Source organism: Manis pentadactyla, chromosome 2 (genome assembly GCF_030020395.1).
Source record: "Manis pentadactyla isolate mManPen7 chromosome 2, mManPen7.hap1, whole genome shotgun sequence".
NCBI classification, from domain to species: Eukaryota; Metazoa; Chordata; class Mammalia; order Pholidota; family Manidae; genus Manis; species Manis pentadactyla.
In genome coordinates, this window is record NC_080020.1 from 176716817 (window position 1) to 176744202 (window position 27386).

Sequence of the window (27386 nt, forward strand, 5' to 3'; positions counted from 1 at the left end):
TCCACAATTCCCACCCCTGTCCTCAGCCTCATGGAGTCCCCCGGCACCCATCCTGCTTCCAGCCCACCCCCATTGCCCTCTTCTGAAGGTCCAGACCCTTTCTAACCTATCAGACACCCTGTTCCCCAAGCCTGCCAGCCCCTCACCCCTCTGTCCTTCCACTGCCCATGACCAGGTTAGAACACCCCAATGCTGGGTCAGATCAACCTCCTGCTGCCCACATCTTCCCCGTGGTGCTGGACCTACTACAAACTCCAGACCTCCAATTGCAACCAAACCTCAAGCAGTCAGCCTTTCCCTCGCCTCTTGCCCTAGATGTGTTCCAAGCTTTCCCTGCTGCCCTCGACCCCGTAACTCCTCCATCACGCTTCTGGCAAGCAACTCCAAATCCCACCTCTCCGGGGGCTCAGAGGTCACCAGAAGGGGACCCCTGCTGGGGCTGTTATGGAGGGGTGCTGCTCAGTCCTGGCTGGCAAGGAACCTGAGCAGTTGCGGGGAGCGTGGTCATCTGACAGCCTCCAGCTGCAGCCAGTGGGAGTGTGGCAGGGGTGATAATGCACATTAAACCTAAACGTATGTGTGCCTGCAGCCATTACACTGTGAATGGTGCAGAAAATTGAGCAAATGAGTTTCCAGTATTCAAAAACAGATTATCTAATTTAGTAAACAAAATTGACGCATAAGTGAAGTTCCAGTATTATCTTCATTTTACTTTTATCTTGCTAGTTGGCACAAACAAAAACATCAACCAGCATTCATGTCACAACTACACTCATTTGTCAGCTATAGTTGTAGGTTAGTTATGGATTCATCAGATTGGTAAAAATGAGTGGAAACATTTGCTAAGACTCAATTTGCTATGTGCAATTTACAATAAAGAGTATTATATATTTTATTATTTATAAACTGCTAAACATCCTTTATGTCAATAACATTTATAATAAGGGCCAATTGTTAAGCATTTTCCAGCACACCACAGGGCAGATTCCTTAGACTGAGGAGTGACCAGAGATTTGACTCTTCGGAAGGATTCCCAAAGGAGGGAGGAAATCATGAGGGAAAGAAGCTCCCATCATGGAGAGAGGAGGGGCAGGTAGGTGAGGCTCAGGTGGAGGGATTAGGATGGGTGGGCAGAGGCCCAAGAAAGGATGTTGGGGTGAAGAGAACCTGGGGTGGGTGGGGAGGAAGCTGGGGCTGTTTTCTCTGCCATGTGGGATGCAAGCTGTCTCCTGAGGTGAGAGCCAGGGAAGTGAGGAGATGACCTGGGGGAAAGGTCTGGCCTAAGTGGCCAGTGGGAGGCAAGGAGAGGACGTGCCAGGATGAGGCTGGCCCAGAAAGACAGGAAGTGACAGCACCAGAACAGACAATAACTGACAGCTGGATGGTGGGGCACAAACCAGGTGCAGCCCTGGGCCAAGCCCCTCGGTACAGACTGCTGTATTCATCTCCCAGGACAATCCTAGGAAGGAACGGGGGCTCGGAGAGGTCACATCCTTCATCCAGGTGGTTGAGTGGCTGAGTCATCATGTGAACTTGGGCAGCAGGCTCTGTTGACAAGGCAGGAGTCTGAACAGAGGCAGAGGCACTGTCTCTCTGCCTAGCAAAGCCGCTGAGCCTCTGCAAATTGGGATTGCGCCAGGACTGGCAGGGCAGGTGTGGCCACTTGTCAAGGGCCTGAGGGCATCACGAGGACTGGCAGAGCCGCCTCACGCCTCTGGCCCGTCCAGTGTCCACCTCCCGGGATGTTCCCACCACCACTCCGCAGTGTCTGCTAAAGCTAATAATAACAAATCAGGGCTTGCCTTTCTTTTTTTATACCTTTGTTATTTTTCTAATCATTTATTCTTACTGTATTTTTAAAAAGTAAAGTACATGACAAATTGGAAAATTACAAAACTGGGCCTCTTCCATAGAACATTTGAGAAGCACTGTCCTAACCCACCCTTCTAATCACGCCCTCCCCTTCTGGAAAGCCTTAGTGACCGCCACTGGCAGAGGTTTCAGATGGTGGGTGGAGACCAATTTATGGGTTGGAGCTTAATTCAGTGTGTCATTACCAGCTTAAAAGAACAAGTAGAGCGAAACAGAAAGTATCAGAGTATATTGCATGTAGTAAATATATTTTGTTTCAGCTATATATATTTACTTACAGGTATACATATATTTCATATATTATAATGTGTATGTGTACTGGAGTGTGATGAATGTTGTCTTACTATTGTCACAGTAAAAAAAAGTTTGAATGCCACTGGTCTGCAGGTAAAGACGGCACTGCCAGGTCTGACTTTCTGAGCCATAGAGGAGAGAAATGACTGAGGCAGGGCAGGTAGTGCTTTCTGGGAAATTTGTGAAGGAGAGCTGGGTTTGGGGGAAGGCCGGGTTATGGATGAGGAGAGGGGATGACAGGAGCAAGGGCCCAGAGAGATCACACCTTTTGCATCTAGATCGTGCGGGCGCTCCAGCTCAGAGGGCCTGGGTCATGCCTCTGGGAGCTTGCAGGTGGCATGAGGATTGCAGTCCCCGTGATGGGAGCCTGGAGGAGGGAGCCCCTCAGTCTGCCAGGAAATCAAGGGAGACTTTCTGGAGGTGGCAACACTGTAGCTGACTCCTAAGGAAAAGTTGGGGTTTGCCAGAAGAACGAGTTTGAGGAAGGCTTGCCTGGCCAAGTGAGTGGCTTGTGAAAAGGCACAAACAAGCCCGTCATGTCTGGGGACCCTGAGCCATTTAGTGTGGGCGCAGCATGAATTAGGGAGGGGACCCTCATGTGTTGTGTTACCAATTGAGATTTTATTTTGGGATGAGGAGCCATGGAGGCATTTTGAACAGAACGACATGAGTAGACTTACATGTCAGGACTCTGGGTCCCCTGAGGAGAGGAGAGTAGCAGGGAGCAGACAGGGTGGGAGACCTCCAGGACACTATTGCAATAGTCAGGCCTGAAGTAGGGCAGTGGCGTGCAGGGGGATGGGAGGGAGAGGGGCTCGGAAGGAGGAGCCAGCAGAATGTGGCCCCCATCAGGGACTGGTTGGGGAAGTGAGGGGTGGGAGGCCAGGGTGACCCCGGTGTCCCCCCAGGGTGGTACCTTCTGCCCAGATAAAGAGCACCGGCAGCGGAGCAGGTCTTGGGGGAAGGCAACACGCTCAGTGTTGAAAGTGACACTTGGAGGTGGACTTGGCAGCAGACAGCTGGAACGCAGGAGAGGTTAGGGCAGGGATGCAGACAGGGCAGAGGGCAGAGCGAGCAGTAGAGAGCTGTCGGGGGGCCTCGGGAGGAGGAGCCCATGAGAGACCGAGGGAGGAGTCTTTGAGGCACGTGGGTCCCAGGAGCCAAAGGGGCAGAAAAGGCCTGGGAGGAAAAGCAGCAGGGCAGATGCTTCGGAGAGTCAAAAACGGCCCACTGGGAGACATCTGGGGAGCCTGGCAAGAATGCAGCAGAGGGCAGTGGGGCTGGAGCCGGGGCCTCGGGCTGTGAGGCCGAGCGGAAGGGGGGCTGCCCCTAGACCGTGGGGTGCCTTTGTGTGAACTAGAAAGGGCAGCGGCCTCCTTCAGGTGGATCAGTCCCTCCCTGCTTGCTGGCCTTCAGCTCCACATGCCCCACAGAGGGGCGTCCACATGCCATTGCCTTGCGAGCACGGTGGACCAGCCCTTCTAGAAACTGACTGAGAAGGAAAGGGAGAAGGAGTCATTGACCAAGGGGGATTCAGGGGAGGGCTTTTTTTTTTAAGATGTGAGAGATTGGTGCATGCTGACTCACACGAGAGAGGGACCCAGTGAGGGAGAGGAGCTGCACTCTCCCAGGAGAGCTGCACCAAGGAGCGGGTGGGCACCTGGGCAGGAGGTGGCATGCCCCTAGGGCGCTGGGAGCAGGGCCAAGGCTGGTGCCCTTGCCATGGGCTGCTGGTGGGGGCGGGGGGAGCAGCGTATGTGCTCAGCCTGTGCCCTGGGCCACGGTGTGCAGCTGCCCTGCAGGCAGGGGTTAGCTGTGAATCTCTGCGGTAGGGCAGGGAGACGACCCAACTGGGGACACTGAGACACAGCTGAGCCTGCCTGGCCGCGGGGACCAGTGGTCCTGGGGCCCAAGACTGGTGGCATGCAGATTGCCTGGGCAGCGGGCTTGGAACTGGGCAGGTCAGACTGGGGAAGATCTTGGCACAGAGCTTTTGTTTACTTATATTTTGCTTTTTACTATAGGAAAACTTTCAAACACAGCCTAGTGTTATGGCAAACTCAAATGAACCCTCTTATACCTATCATTTAGCTTCAGTTATTATTCCTGTTGTTAACGTTATTTTATGAACATTCCCTCCCCTCACTTTAAATGCCTTTTAAAAAACTTAAAAACATTTTTAAAATAGATTTTATTTGTTCAGAGAAGTTTTAGATTAACAGCAAAACTGAGCAGAAAGTACAGAGATTTCCCACATACCCCTCGTTGAAAACTTTTCCATTTGGAAATAATTTTAAGCTTACAAAAACTGCAAGAACAAGTTTATTTTTAAGTAATGTTTTTCTTACTAGAGAATATATTCTCAGAATTTATATAAAGGAAAACTGAAATCATGCCTGATCCCCCCACCCAAAAATAACTAATGGCATTGTTTTGGTGTATTTCCTTTCAGTCTTCTTTTTATACTTATATACATACTTTCAATTCGATCATTTCATCCAGAGACTCTCCCCATCCCCCAAAGCCTTCCTGTCTGATTCATCCACATGAGCAGGCTCAGTCCCAGGGCTCTGGCCCCCAGTCCCTCCATAGGGAGTCTGCTGAGAGCAACAACAGTTGATCCAAGGTTCCTGCGTGTGATGCCTTCATTCCTTGGATTCAGTGCTAATGCAGGTTTCCCTTTAACCTTCCTCTCATTTTTGTTTCCTTGGGTAATGCTGGTTGATTTCTGGTGGGATGAGTTGCCCCATTCTTCCAGGGCCACCATTTTGCCCACTTCCACACTCATCTCTCCAGATTCAGGGCATTTGTGTCTGGGTCTCTTCTTTACTGGCCTGAGAACTCTGTGGGGGTAGAGCTCAGGTCTGATTCATCTCTCAACATGAGGCAGAATTGGCCTCAGGAAATATGTATGGGATTGAGTCAACGCATTTCCTTGGCATTAATCCATCCCCATCTGTGCTGTAGACTCTTGGAGTATCTTACACTAATTTATAGCCATGAGTAGGGTGTCTTGTCATACAGTAGGTGCTCAATAAATGTTTTTTACTGAAGTTACCAATAACCTGGAGGTTTCCATATGTTAGGGCTCTGCTGTTTTTCCATTTTGCCCTTTCCTACCTTCCCCCACTTCTCCTAGATGGTAAAGAAGAGCTACCACATCCACATGCTGGTGGGAAGGTGTCCCCGCTTTGTCCCTCCATCTTCTATAAGTTAGGACTAAAGTTAAGTTGGCAATGAATTCAAAAGCAGCAGTTCCCTGCACTGAGGCTATTTTATATGTTTGCATTGTTCACAATACCAGTTATCATTAGCAGCAATTAAAACTATTTCAGGATCAGTTTATAGCTGCCTTTGAGATATTTTAAGATGGACTGAAGTCCTCCAGGTGTCTAGCTCTAAGCCAAGTTTCCTGGTGTCCTTAGAAGCCCACTTGTATTTGGAGAATACCCTGTCTATATGTTTTGATTGTTTGAACATTTCCTAAATTTCAGAGGTGTTTGTCAAAAGTGGGTTAATGTCTCCAGAGCTGATTGGACTGTCTTACAAGTCCCACTTAACCTCAGTGACATGGCGGGGACCATGGCAATGGGAGAGGAGGAGGGATTTCTGCACAGGGTCTTCCCTTCGAGCCAGCCCCTCTAGCCAGGCAGAACCCCTAGGCCTCTGTGGCCCCGAAGGAAGGGGTGAAGGCTTGGTCTAGAGTGAGGGCACACACCAGGAATTGGGAATAAGGCAGGAACCCAATTTGGAGGGTCAGGCTGTGAGGAGAGGAGTGGGGAAGTAAGGACACCTTAAGTAATTTTCCTATTTGGCTGAAAGATAAATACAGGGAAAGAACCTGTTTCTGCACACTGGACCTCTAAGGAGTTTATCAGCAACTTGTTCTGACCAACCCTTGGTTGGCCTTGGCCCTGACCCTGGGCCTGGAGGGCTAGCAGTGGCACCGGGGCCTGGGATTGCTGTTCCCCGAACACCTCCAGGACCCTCCTGGGCCCTCTAAGGGCCTCAGTTGGAACTTGCTGACAGAATGGGCTCAGCTGGCCTGCTGAGCTTGGTGGCTTCCTGGGAGGAAGGGTTCTGAACAGGGTGGTAAAGGAGGTGAAAGGCGACCCAGAAGAGGTTCTGGAACATTAGAGAATGGGGGGGGCCCTGTGGGCAGGACTACTGTGTCCCTCAGTGGCTTGTTCAGTGAGGGCTGTCAGGGGGACCAGTCAAAGGAAAGCTGTCCTGCCTAAGTGCCTTTGGCTGTGACTTACAGGGTATGGAGTTCCTGCACTGGGGCTTCCTGCCCAGGAACTGTGGGGCTGGGAGTCAGGGCCTGTGGTCTGGGCATAAGGAACCAGACGGGGCCCTGGGTTTCCCCAAGTGCCTTGCTTTGGCCAGAGCCTACCTAGACTCCCTCGGGTTCCGATCTGAATCCCTAAGAGGGTTTTGGGCGCAATTCACCTCTTTGCCCTTCTTTTCAGCTTGAAGACCCATGGAAGCAGAGCACTGTAGCCTCCTGCGAGCTGCACCACGCACCCTGCACACCCCCACTCCCTCCAGCCTGGGGACCGTGGCCTCCGATGAGTTGGGTTGGTAGTTATACGGGATTGGGGCAGGCAAACCGCATCTTGGCCACGGTGTGAGCACCCAGAGGTGGGATGAATGGAGGGCATCCTGTCCTTGTCCCCACATGGGTCGGGGGCAGAAGACAGCATGACCCACTTTCAGAGCAGGGTGGCTGTGACTGGGGCTGCTTCAAGCGGTCAGCCTGTGCACACATTTGGTCTTAAAACACTTCAGAACTGGGCTGTTACACATCTGTATCCTGTTTTCGTTAGCTTGTAAGCCAGGGTGATGGGAACATGCCTAGTCTTCTGAGCCAGCAAGTGTGCTCAGAGGCTAAGAAAGAGCAGGTGTCTCCAATAAATATGATTTTAATTCTCAGTGTAAATATGTGTACAAATAAGTCTGTGAAATGAAAGGTGGGAGCTGAGTTCTATATGCAAATTCCACAATTTCATAGCCATTTGGGACAGAGAACTGTAGTTGGTGTGTGTGGTGCAGGTTTTCTAGGCGCAGGATGTGTGTGCAGTGTGCAGGGCAGGTGTTTGTGGACAGCATATATATGTATGGTGTGTGGCAAGGAGTGTGTGTGTCTGTGGGTGCATGTCTGTGGTGTGTATATATGTGCATGAAGTCCCCATCACATTGGTTGGAGACAAGACCAGCTACATAATTTACAAGGCCTGGTGCAGAATGAAGGGGTGGGGCCCCTTGTTCAAAATTATTGGGAACTTCAAGATGGCAACAGCAGAGCATCAAAGCAAGCCCGGGGCCTTTCTGAGCGCAGAGCCCCTTGTGACTTCACAGATCCAAAGTCCATGAAGCCGGCCCTGGGGGAAGAAAGTGCACCTTCTGCCTGCCCTCAACTTCTTTTGTTTCCTTGAAAAGTCCTTGAGGCCCCCTCTGTTGCCTCTCCAGCCAGCTCCCAGGGTGACCTTGCCCTTGGGAGTGGGGCATAGCACGGCGAGGAGCTGCAGCAGTAAGCCTGGGCACCTTTCCTGGCCCTCTTCGTCTTCGGTTTGGGCTCCACCGGGGCAACTAAATCCACAAGGTGTCTCTGGGCTCAGGAAAATGATCTCCCGAAGGACATTCAGGTCTCCTCCCAGGCCCGGCCTGCTGCGTGAAAGCTTGCCTTCCACCCTCAGGATCTGAAGGCTTCAGGCTCCTCTTTGGGCTTCTGCTTTGCTCCCAGAAGTCATCAAACAGCAAAGAGAAGGAGGCGTACCATTTCAAGGTAGGTCTCCATTGCCCACCAAGGGCTTCAATTCTCAGGGGCCCCGATGGGCCCTGTCCTAGGCTTGTGCCAGTTCGCACAACTCCTGGAGGGGAGGAAACGGCAAAGGGGAACCAGGGATCTGGGGCAGCACTGGGCCAGCAGAGCCTACAGCCCTGCGATCTCAGTGCGGGGGTGTGAGGGTGGGGACCTGCTAAGTCCTTCCTGTTTATTGTCCTGATTTGCCTCCTCTCAGTTACGTAGGTATGTGTGCCGGCTTCAGAGCACACTCAGCTGCTGATAGGTAATAATGAGGGTGTTCCTGCCCTAGTACCTATACTTGTCGATAATTAAACATGATTTCCTAGGTTCTGGGAGGAGGCAATTGCACCCTGCCTGCCCCAGCTGGTCTAGCTCATCAGTGTTCCATTAGCATAGGAATTCCAAGGTCCCTGAGCTGTTCTGGGTTGTTCCAGGTAATGCGTGTCTCTCAAAGGTTAAGGCAACTTGAGAACTAACTTCACTGTATCCTGATCCTAGCCAGAGACTATCCCAAAACTCACCCCCTTCCAGCTCTCCTGTAATGATGGGACCCCTGTGTGCATCTGTTTTGGGGCCCCGAGACGGGACTGTGAACAGAGCATGAAGGGCCTCCCTGGGGAGGACCACCTGCCTCAAGCCAAAGGACCCAGAAGAATATAAAGGTTGTGGGGAGTATAGGAAAAGTGGGCTAGAAAGTGCTTTGGGGCCCAAGTGGTTGGGCAGGAGTGGAAATTGCTATAGCTTGTTAATCATTGGCCATGGGCCTTTGCCTGCCCCAGAGAGAGAGAGACTGCTGGCCAAGGACCCCCAGGCATGGGTGGGATGATAAACTGGCTTTCCAGAAAACAAAAAAGTCCTGATTTAGAATTTGCCAATCTCTGTGGTGCAAATACTCCCACCAAATCTGATTTCAAGCTACCAGTCGGTTTAACAACTGGCTCACAAAATTCTTCAATATCGAGCAGTCAGTTATTGCTCACAGCAGTACAGCCATTAGAGTGCCGTCCCCTCAGATGCCATGAAAGCACAAGCCCCCAGAACCCAGCCATACACACCTGGGAGAGGCACCCCCACTGGCCTGCGTTTGTTGGGCAGATGCCCTTATCCATGCACCGGGCAGCTTGGGGCCTGAGGCCAGCCTGTCAGCTGGTCAGGCTCGTGCCGCCCAGTCATGGAGTAGGGCAGGCCTGCCTCTCAGCTTGGCAGGACGCTTGCCGAGGTGATGGATGTGAAATGACTTTGCCAAAGTGAACACCAGACACCGCCAAGTGCAAGGACCCAAGTCCCAGGAACCACCTGTTTCTAGCCCAGAGCAAAGGGGGGATCTGACTTCAGTGTCCACCCTGATGGCTAGAGACTCACAGTTTGGGGCACCTAATAGTCCTAATTTGCCGGCTGACATGCCAGCTTGCCTCTCATCTCCCTTGGCCACATGCCAGCTTCCTCACTCATTCCCGCTTCCAGAGGACCAGGGATGCAGGGCAGTGAATACCAGAGAGCCACTGGGTCAGTTCCTGGGCTACAGAGCAAGGCCCATCCCAGGGGCCGGAGGCCATCCACAAATGTCCACCCACAGAAGGGGCTTCCTGGTCATGTGGGCGGCAGGGCCATTCCTCTTGGGTTTAGGTGTCTCACTGTGCAGTCTTCTTGGAGACCCAGCTGCCTTGGCGCCTTCCCAGTGGCTCCACTCCCTCCTCCTCTGGGCTCCTGGCATGGCAGGAAGGCTTCACCTTAGCCAGGCAGCCGTGATGAGAGGTGTTGGCCCAGCTGCTTCCCTGCTGGCTCCTGTGTCAGGAGGGGTGTGGGCATGGCTGGGGACCCTGGGACTGTCCAGCGGCAGGGCTGCAGCCAGGGCCTCTGGGGCTCAGCTGGACACTGGGGGATGAGTGGTACAGGGAGCCCGGGAGAAACAGGCTCTAAGCCCAAAAAAACAGCCCAGAGCCCAAGCTGTGCCGTGGGTGCTGGTTTCTCTCCCATCTGAATCTCCCCCAGCAGAGGGCCCCTGCTGACCCTGGATAAGTATCTAGGGGGCAGGAGCAGGCCAGGTTTCCATGAGCCTCATGCTCCGGTCATTGCAACAGCCAAACTTGTGAACGTGCCAGCCTGGGGCACTGCAGCCCACACTCACCCAGGAGTCTGCACGTGTGCCATGGGTGGGTAGGAGGGCTGGATGGAGGGGGTGACATTGGAACAGGGTCATAAAAGTGTGTCCCACAACAGCCGCAATCTTCCTGCACAGGCCCAAGCCAGGCTCCAGCTCTAGGATGCACAGATCTGCCTTCTGGGCATCAGTGGGGTGATCCTGGGCAGCCCTGTACCCCCAGCCCAGCAGGTCACCCAGCCAGCCTCCTCCCTCCAAACTTCCCAGAATCTCACCACTGGCTTTGCAACATGTGGATCTTTCTCCCTCTCAGAACAGAAGGGAGTGAAATGCCCTGGCTACTCTTTGCATGAATGACCAGGTGAAGGGGGAAGTCAGGGGGCACAGGGGTGAAGCTGCAATGCTGGGGAAGGGGCTCTAGGCAGGTTCCTGGAAGGTGGGAGGGAACCGAAGGGAAGGAGACAACACAGGGGAGCCCAAGATGGTGCCCTCCGAGAGCTCGAGCGGGAATGGAATCCTGGATTAGGTGTCCACTCCCCAAAGTGCAACGTTTGCACCGGCCCACTTACAGAGGCCTTGCAGAGGGCACATGGGCTGAGGCCCAGCCCCAGCCCCAAAAGTGCTCTCACTCTGACTTAGGTGTGATCAATGAGGGAAAATTACTGTGGGGATTGAATTCATGGAAAATGCTTTCGTGTATGTCCCGTCATTTGAAAACCATTTCTGTGCCTTCCTGATTCCGGGACCTGCCTCTTTCTCCCTCTCCAGAGACTGTTACAGGATTCCATGCTTGGTTTACAGTGTATGAGAAACACCTCCCCGATGCCTCTTCTGCGACACATCACAGGCCTGCAATGACTGTAGGCTTTTCTCTTAGCCATTCCAAGTGGTCACTTCAGGTTGAGGGCAAAGGTCTAGAAGCTGATGGGCCTCTCCACCTCCCTTCTCCAGATGACAAACACCTGAATGTCATAAGGTCCTCTGTATCCTCGTCTGTTATTCTGGGACACAGGATGGGGAGGTACCAGCACAGGAGGCCCCCTCTGAAGCTGGCCTTTCTTCCTCTGATGTGCGCCGGCCTGTGCCAGTCCTGGGAGGATGCGGGAGGGTGAGGCACTGATCCTGCTCGTTAGGCAGGATGCTGCTAGGAGGGCGGGGCAAGTAGGGGTGGAGCTTCCAGAACAAAGGAGAATGGGCAGCCCTAGGGGCCCAGGCTAGGCATCAAAAAGGCCCTGCAGAGTGAGCAGGCCACAGCAGCTGCCCGCCTTTGTGCCCAGCAGTCGGTCAGACAACCCTCGCTTGCATCCTCCTGCGTACTCCAGGCCAGGTGCCCAGCCACGCTGCTCAGAGAGACCTCCTGCTTGACTGCACCGACACTGGTGTGTGGCTTTCTTTACGTGGCTTGCGTTGCTGCTGCAATTCCTGACGAGAGCACAGGGATGGCTGAGAGTGGAGCCAGGAGCCCAGAGGGCCGTCGGCAGCACGCCTTCGTCCCCAAACCTTTTGATGGAGCCAGTGTAGCCCCGGACCTCTGGCTGTTCCGCTTTGAGGTCATCAATGACCTCAACCACTGGGACCATGTCACCAAGCTAAGGTTCCTGAAAGAGTCCCTCAAGGGAGATGCCCTGGATGTCTACAGCAGACTCAGCCCCAGTGACCAGGGAGACTATGCGGCTGTGAAAGAGACCCTCCTGAAGGCCTTCGGGGAGCCTGGGGCCACCCCCAGCTACCTGCCCAAGGAGATTGTCTTTGCCAACAGCATGGGTAAGGGCTACTATCTAAAGGGGAAAATTGGCAAAGTGCCCGTAAGGTTCCTGGTGGATTCCGGGGCTCAGGTCTCTGTGGTCCACCCGAGCTTGTGGGAGGAGGTCACTGACGGCGACACGGACACCCTGCGGCCCTTTGAGAATGTGGTCAAAGTGGCCAACGGGGCAGAAATGAAGATCATGGGTATCTGGGATACACTGGTGACCCTGGGCAAGCTGAAGCTGAAGGCAGAGTTCCTGGTGGCCAACGCCAGTGCTGAAGAAGCCATCATCGGGACCGACATGCTCCAGGACCACAACGCCGTGCTGGACTTCGAGCATCGCACATGCACCCTGAAAGGGAAGAAGTTCCGCCTTCTGCCTGTTGGAGGAGCCCTGGAAGATGAGTTCGACCTGGAGCTCCTAGAGGAGGAGCCCTGCATGGAGGGGCGTGGCCAGCAGCTCTCCTATTGAGAAGACCCACTGTAGTGGAGGGAACAGTGCAGATCCTCAGGGGAGTCACTGGGCTTGGCCAACCTTCTAAAACTGGCTTCCTCCTCCTCCCTCTGCAGGGGTCTTATTCTGCCACTGGTGGGGGAGGCTTCCCTTTGAGAAGGCAGAGGTGTGCAACAGCACAGGCTGGCTTCCTTAGAGGGAGAGAGGGTCCCCGTGGTTGTCAGGCCGCTCTTGGTGGCAGACTCAAAGGCTGGAAGGCGGCCGGAAGAGGCTAGAAATGATTGTCTTTGAGAGAGGACTGGGGGATTCCCTCGGCAACCCTGGGAGGCGGCTCGGTCATCTTCAGGTCCACGCGGCTGTCTCAGCTGGGCTGGATCCTGCCTACAGGGCCCTTGCCAGCAAGACCCAGCTGCCAGGGGTGAGGGTCACTGCTGCCCAGGGTTCTTCTCTGCTAGGTCTTCCCCCTGCACCATGTATGTTTCCTTCCATAATGTGTTTTGAAAAGCATTGAGCCTTGTGCCAATAATTCATTACTTCAAAAACCAATAAAGATTGACTCACAGAAAACCTCGTAATTGTTGACTGGGGACAAATGCGATGGGTGTAAGAGGGAGGGAAAAACTGGGGGTGACTATCAAAGAGAAGGGAGACCCAAGTCTCCCCTGACTGCCAGCCTGGAGATTTTAGAGCATAGATATGTGGTGACTCTATGTCTGGATTTTCTTAGCCTCAATTTCAGATATTTTGATGTATTTCCTCCATAATTCCTGTTATCATTTCTAATTAGTAATTCCTCTAATCATTTCAAATGACAATATTTTAGCACCCAAATTGCCTCTTTTTTCAATTAAAAAAAAATTGAAGTATAGTTGATCCAAACTGCCTTATACCCCAAAATTATTTGTGAGGTCTTGACTGGGTATTAGAAAATTATGGTTATTATAAACAAATGGGAAAGCATCAATGTGGCAAATAGGTTCTTGCAGATGCAAGGGAGCCAGGACTTGGAGGCAGAAGGCAGGTCAGGAGCAAGCGTTGACCTGCGTAAGGCAGCCCACAGCAGCTCTGGAGGACAGAGGGGGCGTGACAGTGGGGGGCCCTGGTGGCAGAGGATAGCCTCTTCCTGGGGGGACTTGGAATGGAGCTGGAAACCTGAGAGGAGGGGTGGAGTGGGGAGGACCTTCCCACACCGGAGAACTGGGCGTCCATCGCTTTAAGAGGTCGGCCTCACATTTGCCTCCGACTTCCTGCCTCCTGGCTGGGAATCTGAAGACACCCATGGCCGAAAGGGTCTGCAAGGGGCACAAAGCTTCGCAAACTTTTGATGGGAGATGGGGAGGGCCTCTTCCCTTCATGAGGGTGGGAGGAGCCCCTCCTGGAGGTTTCCACCTGGACAACCCGAGGGAGAGACAGCCTGAGCGGAGCCAGAGGCAGATAGCCTTCTTCCCAAGAAGCCCCCGGGCACTTGGACCTGAGCATGTGAAGCTGATCTGAGCCAAGAGAGGCTGCTCCTCAGGGTTCCAGCTGGGATATTCCTGAGAACCGAGGCACCAGCTCCGCCCTTTAACCTCATAATTCCAGTCCCTGAGCAGCCAAGCACATTAACAGGAATTAGCTGCATCAGCCCCAGGCACATGGGGTGCAGCTGGGGTGGAGCAGGTGGAGTCTTTTCCCAGGAAAGTGAGGTCTGAAGAAGGGGTGGGCCCAGCGAAAGGCCTTGGTGTGGAGGTAGGAGAACTGAGAAGAAAGTAGGAGAATGGGAGGAGATGGCCTCCTTGTGCCTCCCAGGTCTGTGTCTCTCAGATTCGGTTTTCAATCCCTAATGAGTGGGGTTTCTCTCCCAGGCCAAATCCTCCCTGGAGGGGACAACCCAGGCAGCACCTCCCTGTGACCTAGCTTCCTCCAGGCCCTTCAGATCCTCGCCACACGCTGGGCTGGAGGAGGGAGGTGGGCGGGGGAGAGGAGACCCTGGTGCCGGGCCGGAATACCAGGGCAGCCCCCAGCTTGTCCTCTCCCTGCTCTTCCACACCCAGCAGACGTCTGAGCCCCGTCCTGGGTATACAGGAATGGGGGGAGCTGAGTCCCAGCTGCAGAGAGCCTTCATGCTCTGTCCTGAGTGAGGAGAGCTTGTGTGGCCAGCAGGCCCTCAGCCGCCTTACAGGGAGGTGAGCCCTGGGTGGGCCCAGCGATGGGGGGCCAGCAGGACCTCCGCAGCCCAGGCTCCCATGTGGGGAGGGACTCAGTGGTGGTCCTTGCCTGGAGACCCAGAGTGAAACTTAGGACAAATGCTGTGTGTGTGAGGTGGTTCCAAACTCAACTGTGTGGAGGTGGACCTAGACTGCAGGATGGTGAGTGCTGCGCTCCGGGGAGCAGAGTATCAAGCGGGGAGCCCTGGGGAGCAGCCGGGAGAAGTGGGCTCTGGGAGAAGGCTTGATGCCAGCCAAGAGTTTGTGCTTGACTTGCATGCAAGTGTGTGAACTTCAGAGAACCAGGAAGCTTCGTCTGGCTTCTAAGTGTAGGATGGAGTAAAGCAACAGCACAGAATCCAGCTTTGGAAGCCATGGCCGTATTCAGACATGGGCTGAATTTAAGATGATGTGAAAGGGGAGACATGCAGGCATCAGTGTAAAGGTCTGATCCTGGCTGTGCATTAACATCACCTGGGAAGATCGATTAAAGCTGGCTTTTCCGGTGGTCCTGATGAGCAGCCAGGTATAAGAACCCTGGTCTAAATTCTGGCTGTGTTTATCCTCTTGAGATCCCTGGACCAGCAGAAAGGCAGCCTTAGCTTCTCCTGAGAGCTCGTTAGAAATGCAGACTCTCTGTCTCCACCCAGACCTGTGCCAGAACCTGCACTGAACAAGATCTCCAGGTGATTCTCATACATACAAATGTTTGAAAAACCGTGGCCTAGGACATTCTGATACCTCTGGTTAAGGGGCAACTCATGGCCCCCACAGAGTACTGTCTTCTCAGATAATGACCACCACACACTGAATGCCTACTAATTCCCTAGACTATACTAAATAATTGCCCCTGCTTTTATCTAGTAAACATTTATTTTTAAATGTCTATTTTGAAATAATTTCAGATTTAAAAAAAGGATGCAAAAGTCATATGAAGAATTTCCATCTCTTTCACCTAGTTTCCCCAAATATTAACATTTTACCAATTAGCTTTTATCCTCTTTTTCTCTGTATGTGTGTATGAACTGTTTGGAAATTGCAAATATGGGTATTCATTTACTTCTAAATACTTCAGTGTTTATTTCCTAAAACACAAGGAATTCTTATATAACCACAATGTAATGATCAAAATCAGGAAATACTGACATAGATAAAATACTATTATCTAATCTGCAGACCTTATTACATTTTCCCAACTATCCCAATAATGACCTTTATAGCAAAAGAAAGCAACTGTTCTTTGATCCAGGACCCAGTTCAGCCACGCACTGCATTTAGTTGTCATATTTCTTTAGTCTCCTTTAATCTGAACAAGTCCTCAGTCTGCTTTTGTCTTTCTTGACCTTGGCATTTATGAAGAGGTCTTGTTACTTATTTTCTAGAATGTGAATCTATGTTTGGGTGACTCTAATGTTTTCTCATGATTAGATTCAGATTATGCATTTTTTGCAGGAATACCCAGAAGTGGCCCTGTGTCCTTCTCAGTGCATTGTATCAGGAGACATGGGATGCCTGTTTGTTCCAGTACTGGTGATGTTAACTTTTACCAGTTGTTTAAAGTGGTGTCTGCCAGTATCTCCATGGCTGACTAATTTTCCCTGTGTAATTAATGAGTGTCTTCTGGGTTGATACTCTGAGACCTATATAAATAGACTATTTCTCCTTAGACTGTCATCCACTTGATACTTTGATCCTTGCCTACCAATGGTGATTTTCTAATTCTACCCCTCTACATTTATTAGCAGGCTGTCAACTCTAAAGAAGAGTGTCCCTTCCTGTTTATTTACTATTTACTTACATTATTGTAGACTTACAGACTCTTATTCTAAGTTATACTCTTACTATTTTGACTCATTGTTTTAGATTTGGCCTTGGGAGACTCTTCAAATTGACTCCTGTCTTTGGACATATCCCCATCATAATCCGAGCCCTCCCTTATTTTCTGTCACAAGAAATCCCCAGCCCCTGGAATCAGCCATTTCTCCACGGAGCCCTGGTTCTTTCTGGTGGAGTCTGTTATTCAGAAACCAGGATCTGGGCATTAGGTGCTCTCATTGCTACTGGAATAGTCAGAGCTAAGAAAAAAACATATAGTAGATCTATATATGTTTCTGTATGTATCTATCCCTATCTATCTATCTATCTATCTATCTATCTATCTATCTATCTATCAATCTATCATCTATCTATATAAATATGAGTTTATACTGATACCTCCAATTCCAACAAGCACCAGACAGTTTATTGTAATCTTTCTACTTTGTATATTTATAACTTCTTTCTCTAGCAATGAGAAGCCTGGTTCTGGGTTACTTATTCGCTCAGTCTTAGAATACCCAGAAAATAATTTCAGAATTGCTAATCCGATGCCTATGGAAAATAAACTTGAAGCAACCAGTTATTAATCACCTGCACAAGGTCAGGGTGGACCTTGGTGGCAAATGAAAAAGATAAATTACGAAACCAGACTGCAGTCATCTTAAGGTGAGCTAAGTCTCCCAGGTATGCAAGGCTTTAGGTGCCAGACTTCAGGTATTACTTTATCTTGGGGATGCAATGTGTCCATCACGAGGGCAGCTAGAGTCAGAGACTGAAGGCCGCAAGTCCTCTGCTTGTGGCAGTGCTGAGGGAGTGGCCTGCCTCAGGCCCCAGAGAGGTGCTCTGGCCTACCCACCTTGTTCTCCGTCGCTGAGGAGATGGCAGAGGCAGTGGTCGGGGCTGATGCCAGCACACATTCCAGTCCCATCAGTTGCTATCCTATCCAAAGTCCACTGTCGCCAGGCAACCCCAGCTAGTGAATGCAGCTCCCTGGCTGGGCTGCAAGGACAGCGAACTCTGCTCAGGCCACTCTGACCTTCCACTCCACCCAGCTGTGCTGTTCCTTATTGTGGGCTCATAAACTGGTTCTCAAGTTCTGCCTACTCAGATATTGTGGGCCAGCCTCCCCCAAGTCTGACTGGGGTGAATTCTCCAAGGCACATGTTGCCTTGGGGACTCACCTGGGGCCAGCCTTGCCCTGCCTCTCTGAGCTTCTATTAGTGTTTTCCTGCCTTGGGAAGTGTGTGAAGCGAGCCCTGCCCTCTGGGAATTTACTGGCTGAAGAGGGAAGCAGTCAGGCGTGGGAACCCCCAGGTTCCTACCAACTCTCATCTTCACGGGGACACAGGGAAGGTCATGTGATAGGGGTGGGGGTCAGGAAGGGCCCCATAGAGGAGATCTTTAAGTCTTGAAAGACAAGTGACTATCTCCCAAGAAGATGCAGAGGGGAGGGAGCAAGGACCAGAGGGGCTGGTGCCACTAATGTGGTGACGAGGAGACAGGGGGAGGCAGAGGGTCAGGTGTGGACGGTCCTGTGTGACCTTTGAGGAAACCAGAAAGCCAGGGATAGCTGATGCTGGATTTCTTCATTCCTAAGTTGCACTCAATTAAAAAGTGATTATAAATGTAATCTTTTTTGGAGAAATTAAAAATAAAACCTGTAACATAAATGTTTGTACTAATGGTATATCCAGATTTAAGAAGTGGTAAAATGTATATGTGTGTATAGTGGGAGGTGGAAGAGTGGATCCTAAGGTAGCGAAAAATACCTGATCACAAGTACCAGCTTAGACCATGTAGCTGCCTGGTGGGCAGTGCTGCAAAGGAATCTGGTACTGTGTTCAGACACTGCCAGAAAGCTTGATTGGTGATGATTCATTAGTGATGTCTGTCCTGGAAGCAAGCATGGAGAGTTAAGTACCTGTTTCCTATGTGGGGTGCAATCAGGGGTCTTCACTCTTAGGTAATGGGGAACATGGAAGGGTTGTAGGTGGGGAAGTGACACAACACCTGTATTTGCAATACATTTGAGCTTCAGTTCACAAACTCAGATGTGTAATAAATGTTATTTAAAAATGTTCTTCTGAAATTAAAGCGAATTACATCCACCTCTGAGTCCCCATTCAGCCAGGCTATTGAGACAATCTCAGTCACTTTGGGGGTGCTCTTTACCCTGAATTGGGGAACAGTCCCAGATTCTTATGCAGCTCTAAAGCATTGGTGGGGAGAGGGGCTCTGAGTCATGGATGCTCAGGTGCTCGGTTGCCATGGATGCCTGTGTCCCTGTCCACAGGATCCTTTCAGACCCCATGGCTGTGCTGCTTTTGGTGTCATGCACAGGGGCAGTAGGAGGCCTTCCTTCCTGCCTTCCTAGGGACACCAGGCAGCTCCTCTGGTAGGTGTCCTGTCACTTCCTCAGGGCGAGGCTGCTAAGTGATGTGCGGGTTCTCCTGGGACTGCCCACCACCCAGCCCCAGTCCAGCCAGATCTGTCCTCCTCATCTCCTCTATGCATCCTGAGGGCCTCCACAGCGCCCTGGCCAGGGCACGTGAACATATTCCTGTTCAGGGGTTTAGGCAAGTACAGAAGGAAGAAAACTGTCATATCTTACAGGCAACCCTGACGTTTGGCCTAGTAACATGAAAGAATCCTGAACAGCCAGAGGACTTGCCTGATGGGGAAGAACCAGAGGCAGAGGCACACACATTAGTATTTTCATGTCCTGCCCTGCTGTGCATTGTTGCAGCCCATGGAGGCAGCCCAGAGAACAGGGCTGGATGGAGGCAGGTTGTCTGGTGGGGATTCTGTGTGGCCCATGCGGGATGTAGAGGTGGAACAGGCTGTGGGGAAGAGGGACGATTCCAGAGGTAATGGGGACAGTTTTGCCCCTCTGGCACATTTGGCAATGTCTGGAGACATTTTTGGTTGGCATGGCTTTAGGGGGCTGCAGGAGTGGGGGGGGAGACGGCGCGACTGGCATCTAGTGGGTAGGGGTGCCCACAGGGCACTGGAGAGTGTCCCCAGGGCAGAACTCTCCAGCCCCAAGTGTCAACAGTGCTGAGGCTGAGAAACGGGGGGGGGGGGTGGGGGGGTAGCTGACAGGTCGCTGATTTGGCAGTTTCCGTCCGAGTCTTGCAAAACCCCTACAGTGGCAGTTTTATCCTCACTGACAGACAAGGAGATGGAAATTGGGCCGGTTAGTCTGACCAACGTTGCGGAAGCAGTAAATGGCTGAGGTGGTAGTTGAAGCCCCTAGAGCAGTTTGGACAAAGATTTGGTAAAAATGAATTTAGGTTGTTTTCATCTACTGTAAATAGAGCCAGGAGAGCCAAAGTGGGCGGAAATGAATTTGGAAAAGCCAGAGTGCCCAACAGATAGTTACTGGTTAACCAAACAGTGTATGAGGTGTTTGCAAAGTTCCTGAACATGTTCACTATGGTCAGAAACACTCATGTTTTCATTAATTTTGAAAGCAAAAAATTCACAAAAATCACCAAACAAGTAGAGGAGACATAATTGGCTGAAAATAAATTGGGAGGCAAACCCCCCCCCCAAAACCTCTCCCCAAATCCAGATCCTTTTCTTTAATTGTTATTTCTTGTTTGGTTAATTTTTTTATTGTTTAAATTCCTTAGTGTTTTTTGTTTTTTGTTTGTAAGTAATGAGTGCTCATTATAGGAAAACCAGAAAATTGGGTCAATCCAAAAATATGTAAAGAAGCTTCACAAAGAACCTTGCACCCACTCACCCTCCCCAGGTCAAACATGGTATAATTTTTCCAGACCTTTCTCTACTGACATTCATACGGATTTATTTTTGTTCATCCTTTCTTTCTCTTTCTCTCTCATTTTCCTTTTTCTTTTTTAGCAAAAATAGGATTATATATTACTTTCTGTTTTGTAAACTCCCATATTTTATTTAACCAATTCCCTATTTTGGGACATTCATTCCGATCATTTCCAACATTTTGCTGTTACAAACCTCAAAATACGGTGGTAAAAAGCAATGTACAACACAGAGAAGACAAGTAGTGATTTTACAGCATCTTACTATGCAGATGGACAGTAACTGGGAAGGGGTATGTGGGGGGGACTTGGTGAAGGGGGTGGAGCCTAGTAAACATAATGTTCTTCACGTAATTATAGATTAATGATACCAAAAAAAAAAAAAGACAATGTAACACAGCCACATACAACTTACACAAACCTCATAGCCATAAAGTGGAGTGAAAGAAGTCAGACACGTGTACAGTATGATTCCATCCATGTGATAGTCTAAAATCTGCAAAACTAAACCATGACGCATATGGATGCATACTCAGGAGGCAGAATTATAAAGGCAACAAAGGGTGTGAATATGGCAGAAGCAGGGTAGCTGTGGTGATGTGCTAGGAAGGGCATTTGGGGACACCTGGGTCCCAGCTGTGTCTTGGTTCTTGACTGGGTGGTGTTTATGTAGGTGTTTTTTTAATAATAACCCACTAAGCAGCACATTTGTATTTCATGCGCTTTTATCGATGCATGGCATTTCAAAAACATTTTTAAGTGAACAGAATTAAAATAGTTGGCTGAAATATTAACTAGAAATTTAAAGTAGAGGTTAAGACTATTCAGAAATTTAAACAAAATACTTGAAAAGTCACAAAAGAATGTGCTCCACTTCCTTGCTGCATCAATATTTTGATTTTTTGGAAAATAATGTAGACTATACTTTTATCTCAGATTGTCCTTTGGGCTGAATGTTTTCACACCATCTTGTTCTCAACCAGATGGTTCTTTATCAAGGTGATTTGTTTTTGATTAAATCATCTGGATTATTCTAAAGCCCAGGCACTTTCTGTGGCCCTTGCTGGTCTGCCTTTGTACAACTCTGATGTTGAGCAAGTCTTTAATTTGTAGTAAAAATCACTGTGTCTCACCATTTGCCCTTGGGACATGTGACATTAGAGATGATTGTCCTGCCTGATCTCTGTGCCTTAAGTTTGTCTCTGTCTCTTATTCATTCATTCACTTATCCATCCATCCATCCACAATTGTACATCGCTGAACACCCAGTGTGCCAGGCATGTATAGGTGCTGGGACAACCCTGCAATGGGCAGTTTAGCCTCTGTGCTTGCAGAGTCCCATTTAATACTAAACAGACAAACATAGTAGCATGTGGTGAAAGGAAAAAATGAATCAGGTTAAGGGGTAATGTGGGTAGAAAGTGGTGAGGGGTGTGCAATTTTATGCAGAGAGGGTCGTGGGGCCCTCGTGGACAAGGTGCTGTTTGTGCAGAGACCTGAGTAAAGTGAAGGAATAAGCCATTGTGGCAGGGGAGGGTGGCCCAGGTGGAAGGAGAAGCAAGTGCAAAGGCCCTTGGTATTGGGGGAAGAGCCCATAGGCCGGGTGGGTGGGGCAGAGGGAGTGAAGGGGAGGGTGGCAGGACACCAGGTCAGGGAGGTTGGCCAGGGCCAGATCAGGGCAGGACCTGTTGCTGAAGAAACATGGGAGTTCTGCTGAGCGTGATGGAGTCCACAGGAGAGTTCAGTACCAAGGAAGACTTGGAGCTGATGCCTGTCTTTAAAGGACTGTGTGGGGCCCGGGGAGAGCCTGGGGTGGGGTGGGGTGGGGAGAGGACCTGGGGAGGAAACAGGGAAACCAGCTCCCGACTTTGCCTTTAGTCCCACCCCGCTCTGGTGGCCCCACCCCCACTCTGGTTGCTTTTTGGGTCTCTTCACGTGATCTCGGGGCTTTGCTCTGTGGTGGCCCCTTCACTCTGGAGATGGCCCTGAGCCCCTGTAACTCCAGGGGAAAATCCCAGGGCAAAATACCTTTGAAACAGAAATCAGTCAAAGGGAGAAATAAAGTGGGAGAAACCCGTTTATTGCTTACAAGCAGTCATCCACTTCTGCTCTCTCCCGTGTCTCTCACGACCTGGCTGCCAAAGAAAAGGGAGCCCACCCAACCTCTCCAGTCCAGATATGTGCTCGCTCCCCCTTGTAATTACCTACTGATATGGAGATAGACTACTTCTCTTTACTGCTTGGAAACACCTGTTGATTTGGGGATGCGCTAAGGCCAGGCGAGAGATTCTGGAAATGTTGCAATTTTACTCACAGCCCCTCCAGAAATCTCACCTCACAATCTACTCACTCCCTGTCTTCCACAATGGCCCCTGTGCAAGAAAACTGGAGCACTGTAACCAGACTAATAACATACAATAACAACAGCAATAAAATCATGATAATCCTCAAGCTGGAGGATTCGGCTAAGTTCAGTCCTATACAGGTTAAGTCCACAGCTCACCCATTCCCCAGGAGGTCAGTAGCTGAATGGGTAGGGAGTTGTAGCCAGGGGATGGGTTCAGGCCCCAGGGACTGTAGAAGAAAATAACCTTAAGGCCTATAATATACATGTTTTAATGACACCAGCATAGGCAAATCTTGTCCATTAGATAGGATGCATGCAAGAGAGTGGTCCTCTGATAGGACAGTGGCAGGAATGGGATCTCGTCTTGGTCTAGTATACCGGACTTCCAGCCCCCTCCCTGTGGGAGTTACAGATGGGTCAATATTATAGGGCTATGTGAGGTACATGCACTGGCCATAAAGGTAAAACCAAACTTTCCTGTAAGATGCTCTTACCTCCTGGACATTTTGGATATACTACTGTGATCTCTGGGGGCCACTCTGCTGTTACTCCAGGAACACGCAGGAGGCCAGCTTCCAGGTCTTTTCCCAAGATGCCAGAAGGGCCAGCCATCGCTGATCCCTGTGTCAAAATGTCCAGGGCCACATCCCCTCAACAGAATCTCCAGGATTTAACGCAGTTGGGGCTGGCAGCAGGATGTTGCTCTGCTGGCCATATCCTGGCTTCAATAACTCCTCTTTGGTTTGCACATATAGCTGTATAGGAGAGGCAGCAATATGTGTTAGCATGTCCACAGGGCTTAAGGCTCCTTTTCAGGGCTTTCCATTCAAACACCGTAACACTGTCCATAAGCGAACTGACCAGCACTGTAGACTATTGGTGTCCAACTTTAGGCCAGATTTCAACAAACCATTGTACCTTTCTTATCATGCCTGTCCAGTAGGGTTATATGGTACATGAAACTTCCACTTTATTCCTAATTGCTGCACCCATTCTTGCAATGCATGTCCAATAAAGTGAGTGCCTTGATCACTCTCAATCACCTGCGGCTGGCCATAGGCTGCAAAGATATGCTTTGGGCCCCTCTTGGTGGTTTGCTGATCTGCATGATGTGCAGGAAAAGCAACCAACAGTCCAATAGTTGTGTCCACACAAGTCATGTCATACCTCTCCTTGATAATCCTTTCCACTCTCTTGAGAAACAGACATCCCACAATCCCAGCTGCTACACGGCCACTCAGGGCCTCTAAGCAGTCTCCTATCTCACAGAGGGCTAATTCCACAGCTTCCAGTGTCTCCACCCTTCCCCAATTCTGGGGAAGGGCCCACCCCTCTAGGAGGTCCTTTACCCCAGACCAATTCCCCACTAGGGGCTCCTCAATTGGAAGCCCCACAGATAGGAGGCTCCTGATTGAAGCTGCAGCCTCTACCGCTGCAGTCACTGGGGCCTCCGCACATCCCCAAAGGGGGTTCCTGGCATCTCCCCACCATCTCTAGGGGCAGCCTGCCCAAGGGTCGCACCCATGAAGACAGATTTTGGGTTCAGAGGTCCTGCTGACTACCTCCAGGTATACTCTGGGGGAAAATCCCAGGGCAAAATACCTTTGAAATCAAAACCAGTTAAAGGGAGAAATAAAGTGGGAGAAACTCATTTATTACCTACAAGCAGTCGTCCACTTCTGCTTCCTGTGCATCTCATGACCTGGTTGTGGAAGAAAAGGGACACCACCCAACCTCTCCAGTCCAGATATGTTCTCACTCCCCCTTGCAATTACCTGTTGATATGGAGATGGACTACTTCTCTCCATCACTTGGAAACACCTGTTATAGAGATGCACTAAAGCCAGGCAAGAGATTCTGGAAATATTGCAGTTTTACCCACAGCCCCCTTTTCTCTTTGCCTGTGGGCAGTAAACAGTGCTTCCCTCTGGGGCTGGCACATTCACAGCCAAGTACATCAGCCTGCATTTGTCTCTTAAAATGCATCTTGACCGAGATACCCCCTAACTTAAGCCCCTCAAGAAAGCATTCATCCTAATTCTGTCAGGTGATCTGGATGCCATCTAACTCCCTCGGGGTCATACCCAGATGTTGAGACTGTGTCATGTGTACCTGACTCCAAATCATTGTGTTCATTTTGAACCAGACAAGGCTGAAGACAGAACCAGCTCACTTCAGATATAGTGCACTTTCAGTCCTAGACCACCACTGGAAATGAATATCACAATAACGTGAGTCAAATGAATTTTTGGGTTTCCCAGTACATATAAAAGCTATATGTACATTATAACGTCTATTAAGTGTACAATAGCATTGTCCAAAGGGCAATATACAAACCTTAATTATAAAATACTTTACTGCTAATGCTAGCCATCATCTGAGCTATTGGGGATTTGTAATCACTGATCACAGATCACAACAAACATAATGAAAATTTTGAAATATTACCAGAATTACCAAAACATGACACAGAGACACGAAGTGAGCAAATGCTATTGGAAAAATGGTGCCAACACATTTGCTTGGCACAGGGTTGCCACAAACCTTCAGTTGGTGAAAAATGCAGTATCTGTGAAGCACAATAAAATGAGGTATGTCTGTATCTCATTTGCCCCAGTGGGATGCCTTCTAGGAAGTTGACCTGCATCCACTAATTTAACCTCTGTGGGGCCAGAAGTAATTTGTTAATTAGATATTGAAATTTGCAAGTGATTTTTCTCTTAAAAAATATGCAACAGAGCAGATACCAGGCTAGTCCTGTAGAAATGTTATTCTCATTTATTTGCAATACAGTGAATTTTCTCTAGTTGGGAGAAAGGGTGGTGTTCCCTACACTTTGAACAGGTGACTCAGGCCCAGGTCAACTCTGCTGCTGCCTGCAGCCTCTGTGGAAACCCCCAGAGGAGCCCTGGATTCTCTAGATTAGTCAGGATCACCTTCAGCCCTGAGGCAGCTCCCTCCCATTCTTTGGCAAGTTCATTTCCACTATTTAAAAACTAACTCACCTTCCCTCTCCACACTGTCAACCCCAATAACTCACCTTTGCTTAGTCAACCTCACTTCCCTCTGCTTGCAAAAAATAAAGAGGATCTTTTTTTTTTTTATTATACACAGGCAGTGTTCTTATACTTCCATGTCCAACTTGTTCCTAAAAGGTGGATTTGAAATGACTTCCAAAATTACATATATTAGAATTTTTAAATAAATATCAAGGCCATAGAAAAGACGGGGATTTAAGTCACACATATACAAATTACAGGATATAACATAATTGCTGAAGATGAGATGTGGATTTAGCTCTGAGCATCCTGGCAGCCAAAGCAAAAAGAGAAAGATGACCCATTTAATGATTAATTGTTTAACTGAGGAAACACAAACACACTCTTCAGGGAAAGCAATGTGATTCCTTCACTGAGTTCTGAAAGGTGATTTTACCCAATATTACAAGATCTAAGTGTGGTGATGAGAAAGTAGTACCTCAATTAAGGCCTGTCTGATTGTTGGTTTCCATTGATGCCTCTTAAGGGCCTCATGCTGTTTCATGCCCTGTGCTGATCTATACTTGACTGGTAGTTGCTTTGACCAAAGCTTTTAACCTCAAAACTGCAGGGAATTGTTACCACCTCTGCAGTTGTTCAGAGTTTACACACTTGAAGTGTGGCATCTTTGTTGATTGTTTGGCTAGAGCTCCAGCTACTGTTTCTCTCAATCTGCAGTTGGAAAGATACATGCAAATGTTGGTCCTTAAAGCATCTCCCACTCTTCTGATGGAATACTTGAAAAAGGTCAGTACTTTAGGAAGGGTCTGTCTCTGACCCATCCTGGCACTGCCTGGTTTCTCTCTGAGTCTCTGAGCTGCCCTACAGGGTTGAAGTGGTTCTAGGGTTTGGTTTGGTTGGACTTTCTGAACAGCACCTAGGTGAGGTACTGCCTGAAAAATACTCCTTTCCCACTATATGGCCACATTCTGTCCCTGAGTCACCCTCTTCCCTGCTCCCTCTTTCAGTTTAACCACTTCCTGCCCACTATTTGTTGTCTAAATAGCACAGTCAGAATGACATATCTGAACACTTTCCTACCATCTGACGTAATTTTCCCTTCTAGGCTGATTTCTTCTCCAAATGTCAGAATTCTGTCTTCTGAAAGGCTAAGGTACTTTCCTGATGGTGCTCCAGCTTCCCTCGTTGCTAGTAAAGCAATCATAATTGCTGATGTGTCTTAAATGCTTATTGAGCATCAGGCACTGGGCTAGGCTCTCTCCATACCTGATCTGAAATCCCACCCCACCCCAGCAGCCCTGGGAAGTAAGTGCTATTATCATCCTTGCTTTCCACACTGGGAAAACAGAGCCCAAGACACTTGCCCTGAGTCACCCAGAGTGTAAAGAGTGGAGTTGGCGTGGGCTCTTGGGTTCATCTGACTAGTCTTTGTGCTTGACCATCACCTAGGACCTCCTTCCAGGGTATCTAAGGGACAAGGCACACCCCTGAGGACCTCTTCTTCCACTTGGCCAGCTGGCTCATTTTTGTTGATCAGAGTTAGCCTCAGTACAACAGCATCTTCTATCGTCTGGGCAACGGGAATATAGGCAAAGCAAGGCAAGAGTCTGTCATTCCTTTTTTAACTAAATGACCTTTCTGACGGATGGGCATTAGGTCTACTGTCCCCACTGACCACTGTGCAGGGCTGGAGGCTTCTGCCAGTTACCACCCAGCCTGGCTATCTGGGTGGTCAGCACGTCTGGTCGGGCTGGTGTGTTTCTCCCTCCCGCTGTACCCTCGGTCCTCCCAGGAGTCTTCTCTTCCAGGCCCATGATTTCCTTGAAGGAAGACAGACTGCTGACGGAGCTCCCTATCTCTACTGCCATCGCTCACCTCTGCCTCCAGGGGAGGCCAAGAGCTTACAAAAGGCTCTTCCCTCCCCCCAGGGCCTCAGTGGACCTCTTTTGCCCTGAGTCCCCCGGCCACCAGCTCTGT

General features: G+C 49.9%; 1 protein-coding gene across 1 annotated transcript; it reads left to right on the top strand.

The window, feature by feature from the left end:
* Positions 1-167: 167 nt before the first annotated feature.
* On the top strand, positions 168-12841 carry ASPRV1 (aspartic peptidase retroviral like 1). Its single transcript, XM_057497544.1, has 4 exons — positions 168-350; positions 6636-6791; positions 11086-11181; positions 11279-12841. Exons 1-4 carry the CDS (start codon positions 168-170, stop codon positions 12290-12292), a joined length of 1449 nt encoding a protein of 482 aa, XP_057353527.1. The 3' UTR covers positions 12293-12841.
* The last annotated feature ends 14545 nt before the right edge of the window (positions 12842-27386 follow it).

Excerpts from the sequence above, each read along its gene's own strand:
- ASPRV1 (XM_057497544.1), top strand. The coding sequence starts at position 168 with ATGACCAGGTTAGAACACCCCAATGCTGGGTCAGATCAACCTCCTGCT. Across the intron at positions 351-6,635 it reads TCCCTGCTGCCCTCGACCCC|CTTGAAGACCCATGGAAGCA; the intron begins GTAACTCCTCCA and ends CCTTCTTTTCAG. Across the intron at positions 11,182-11,278 it reads TCCTGGGAGGATGCGGGAGG|GGGCCCAGGCTAGGCATCAA; the intron begins GTGAGGCACTGA and ends GGGCAGCCCTAG.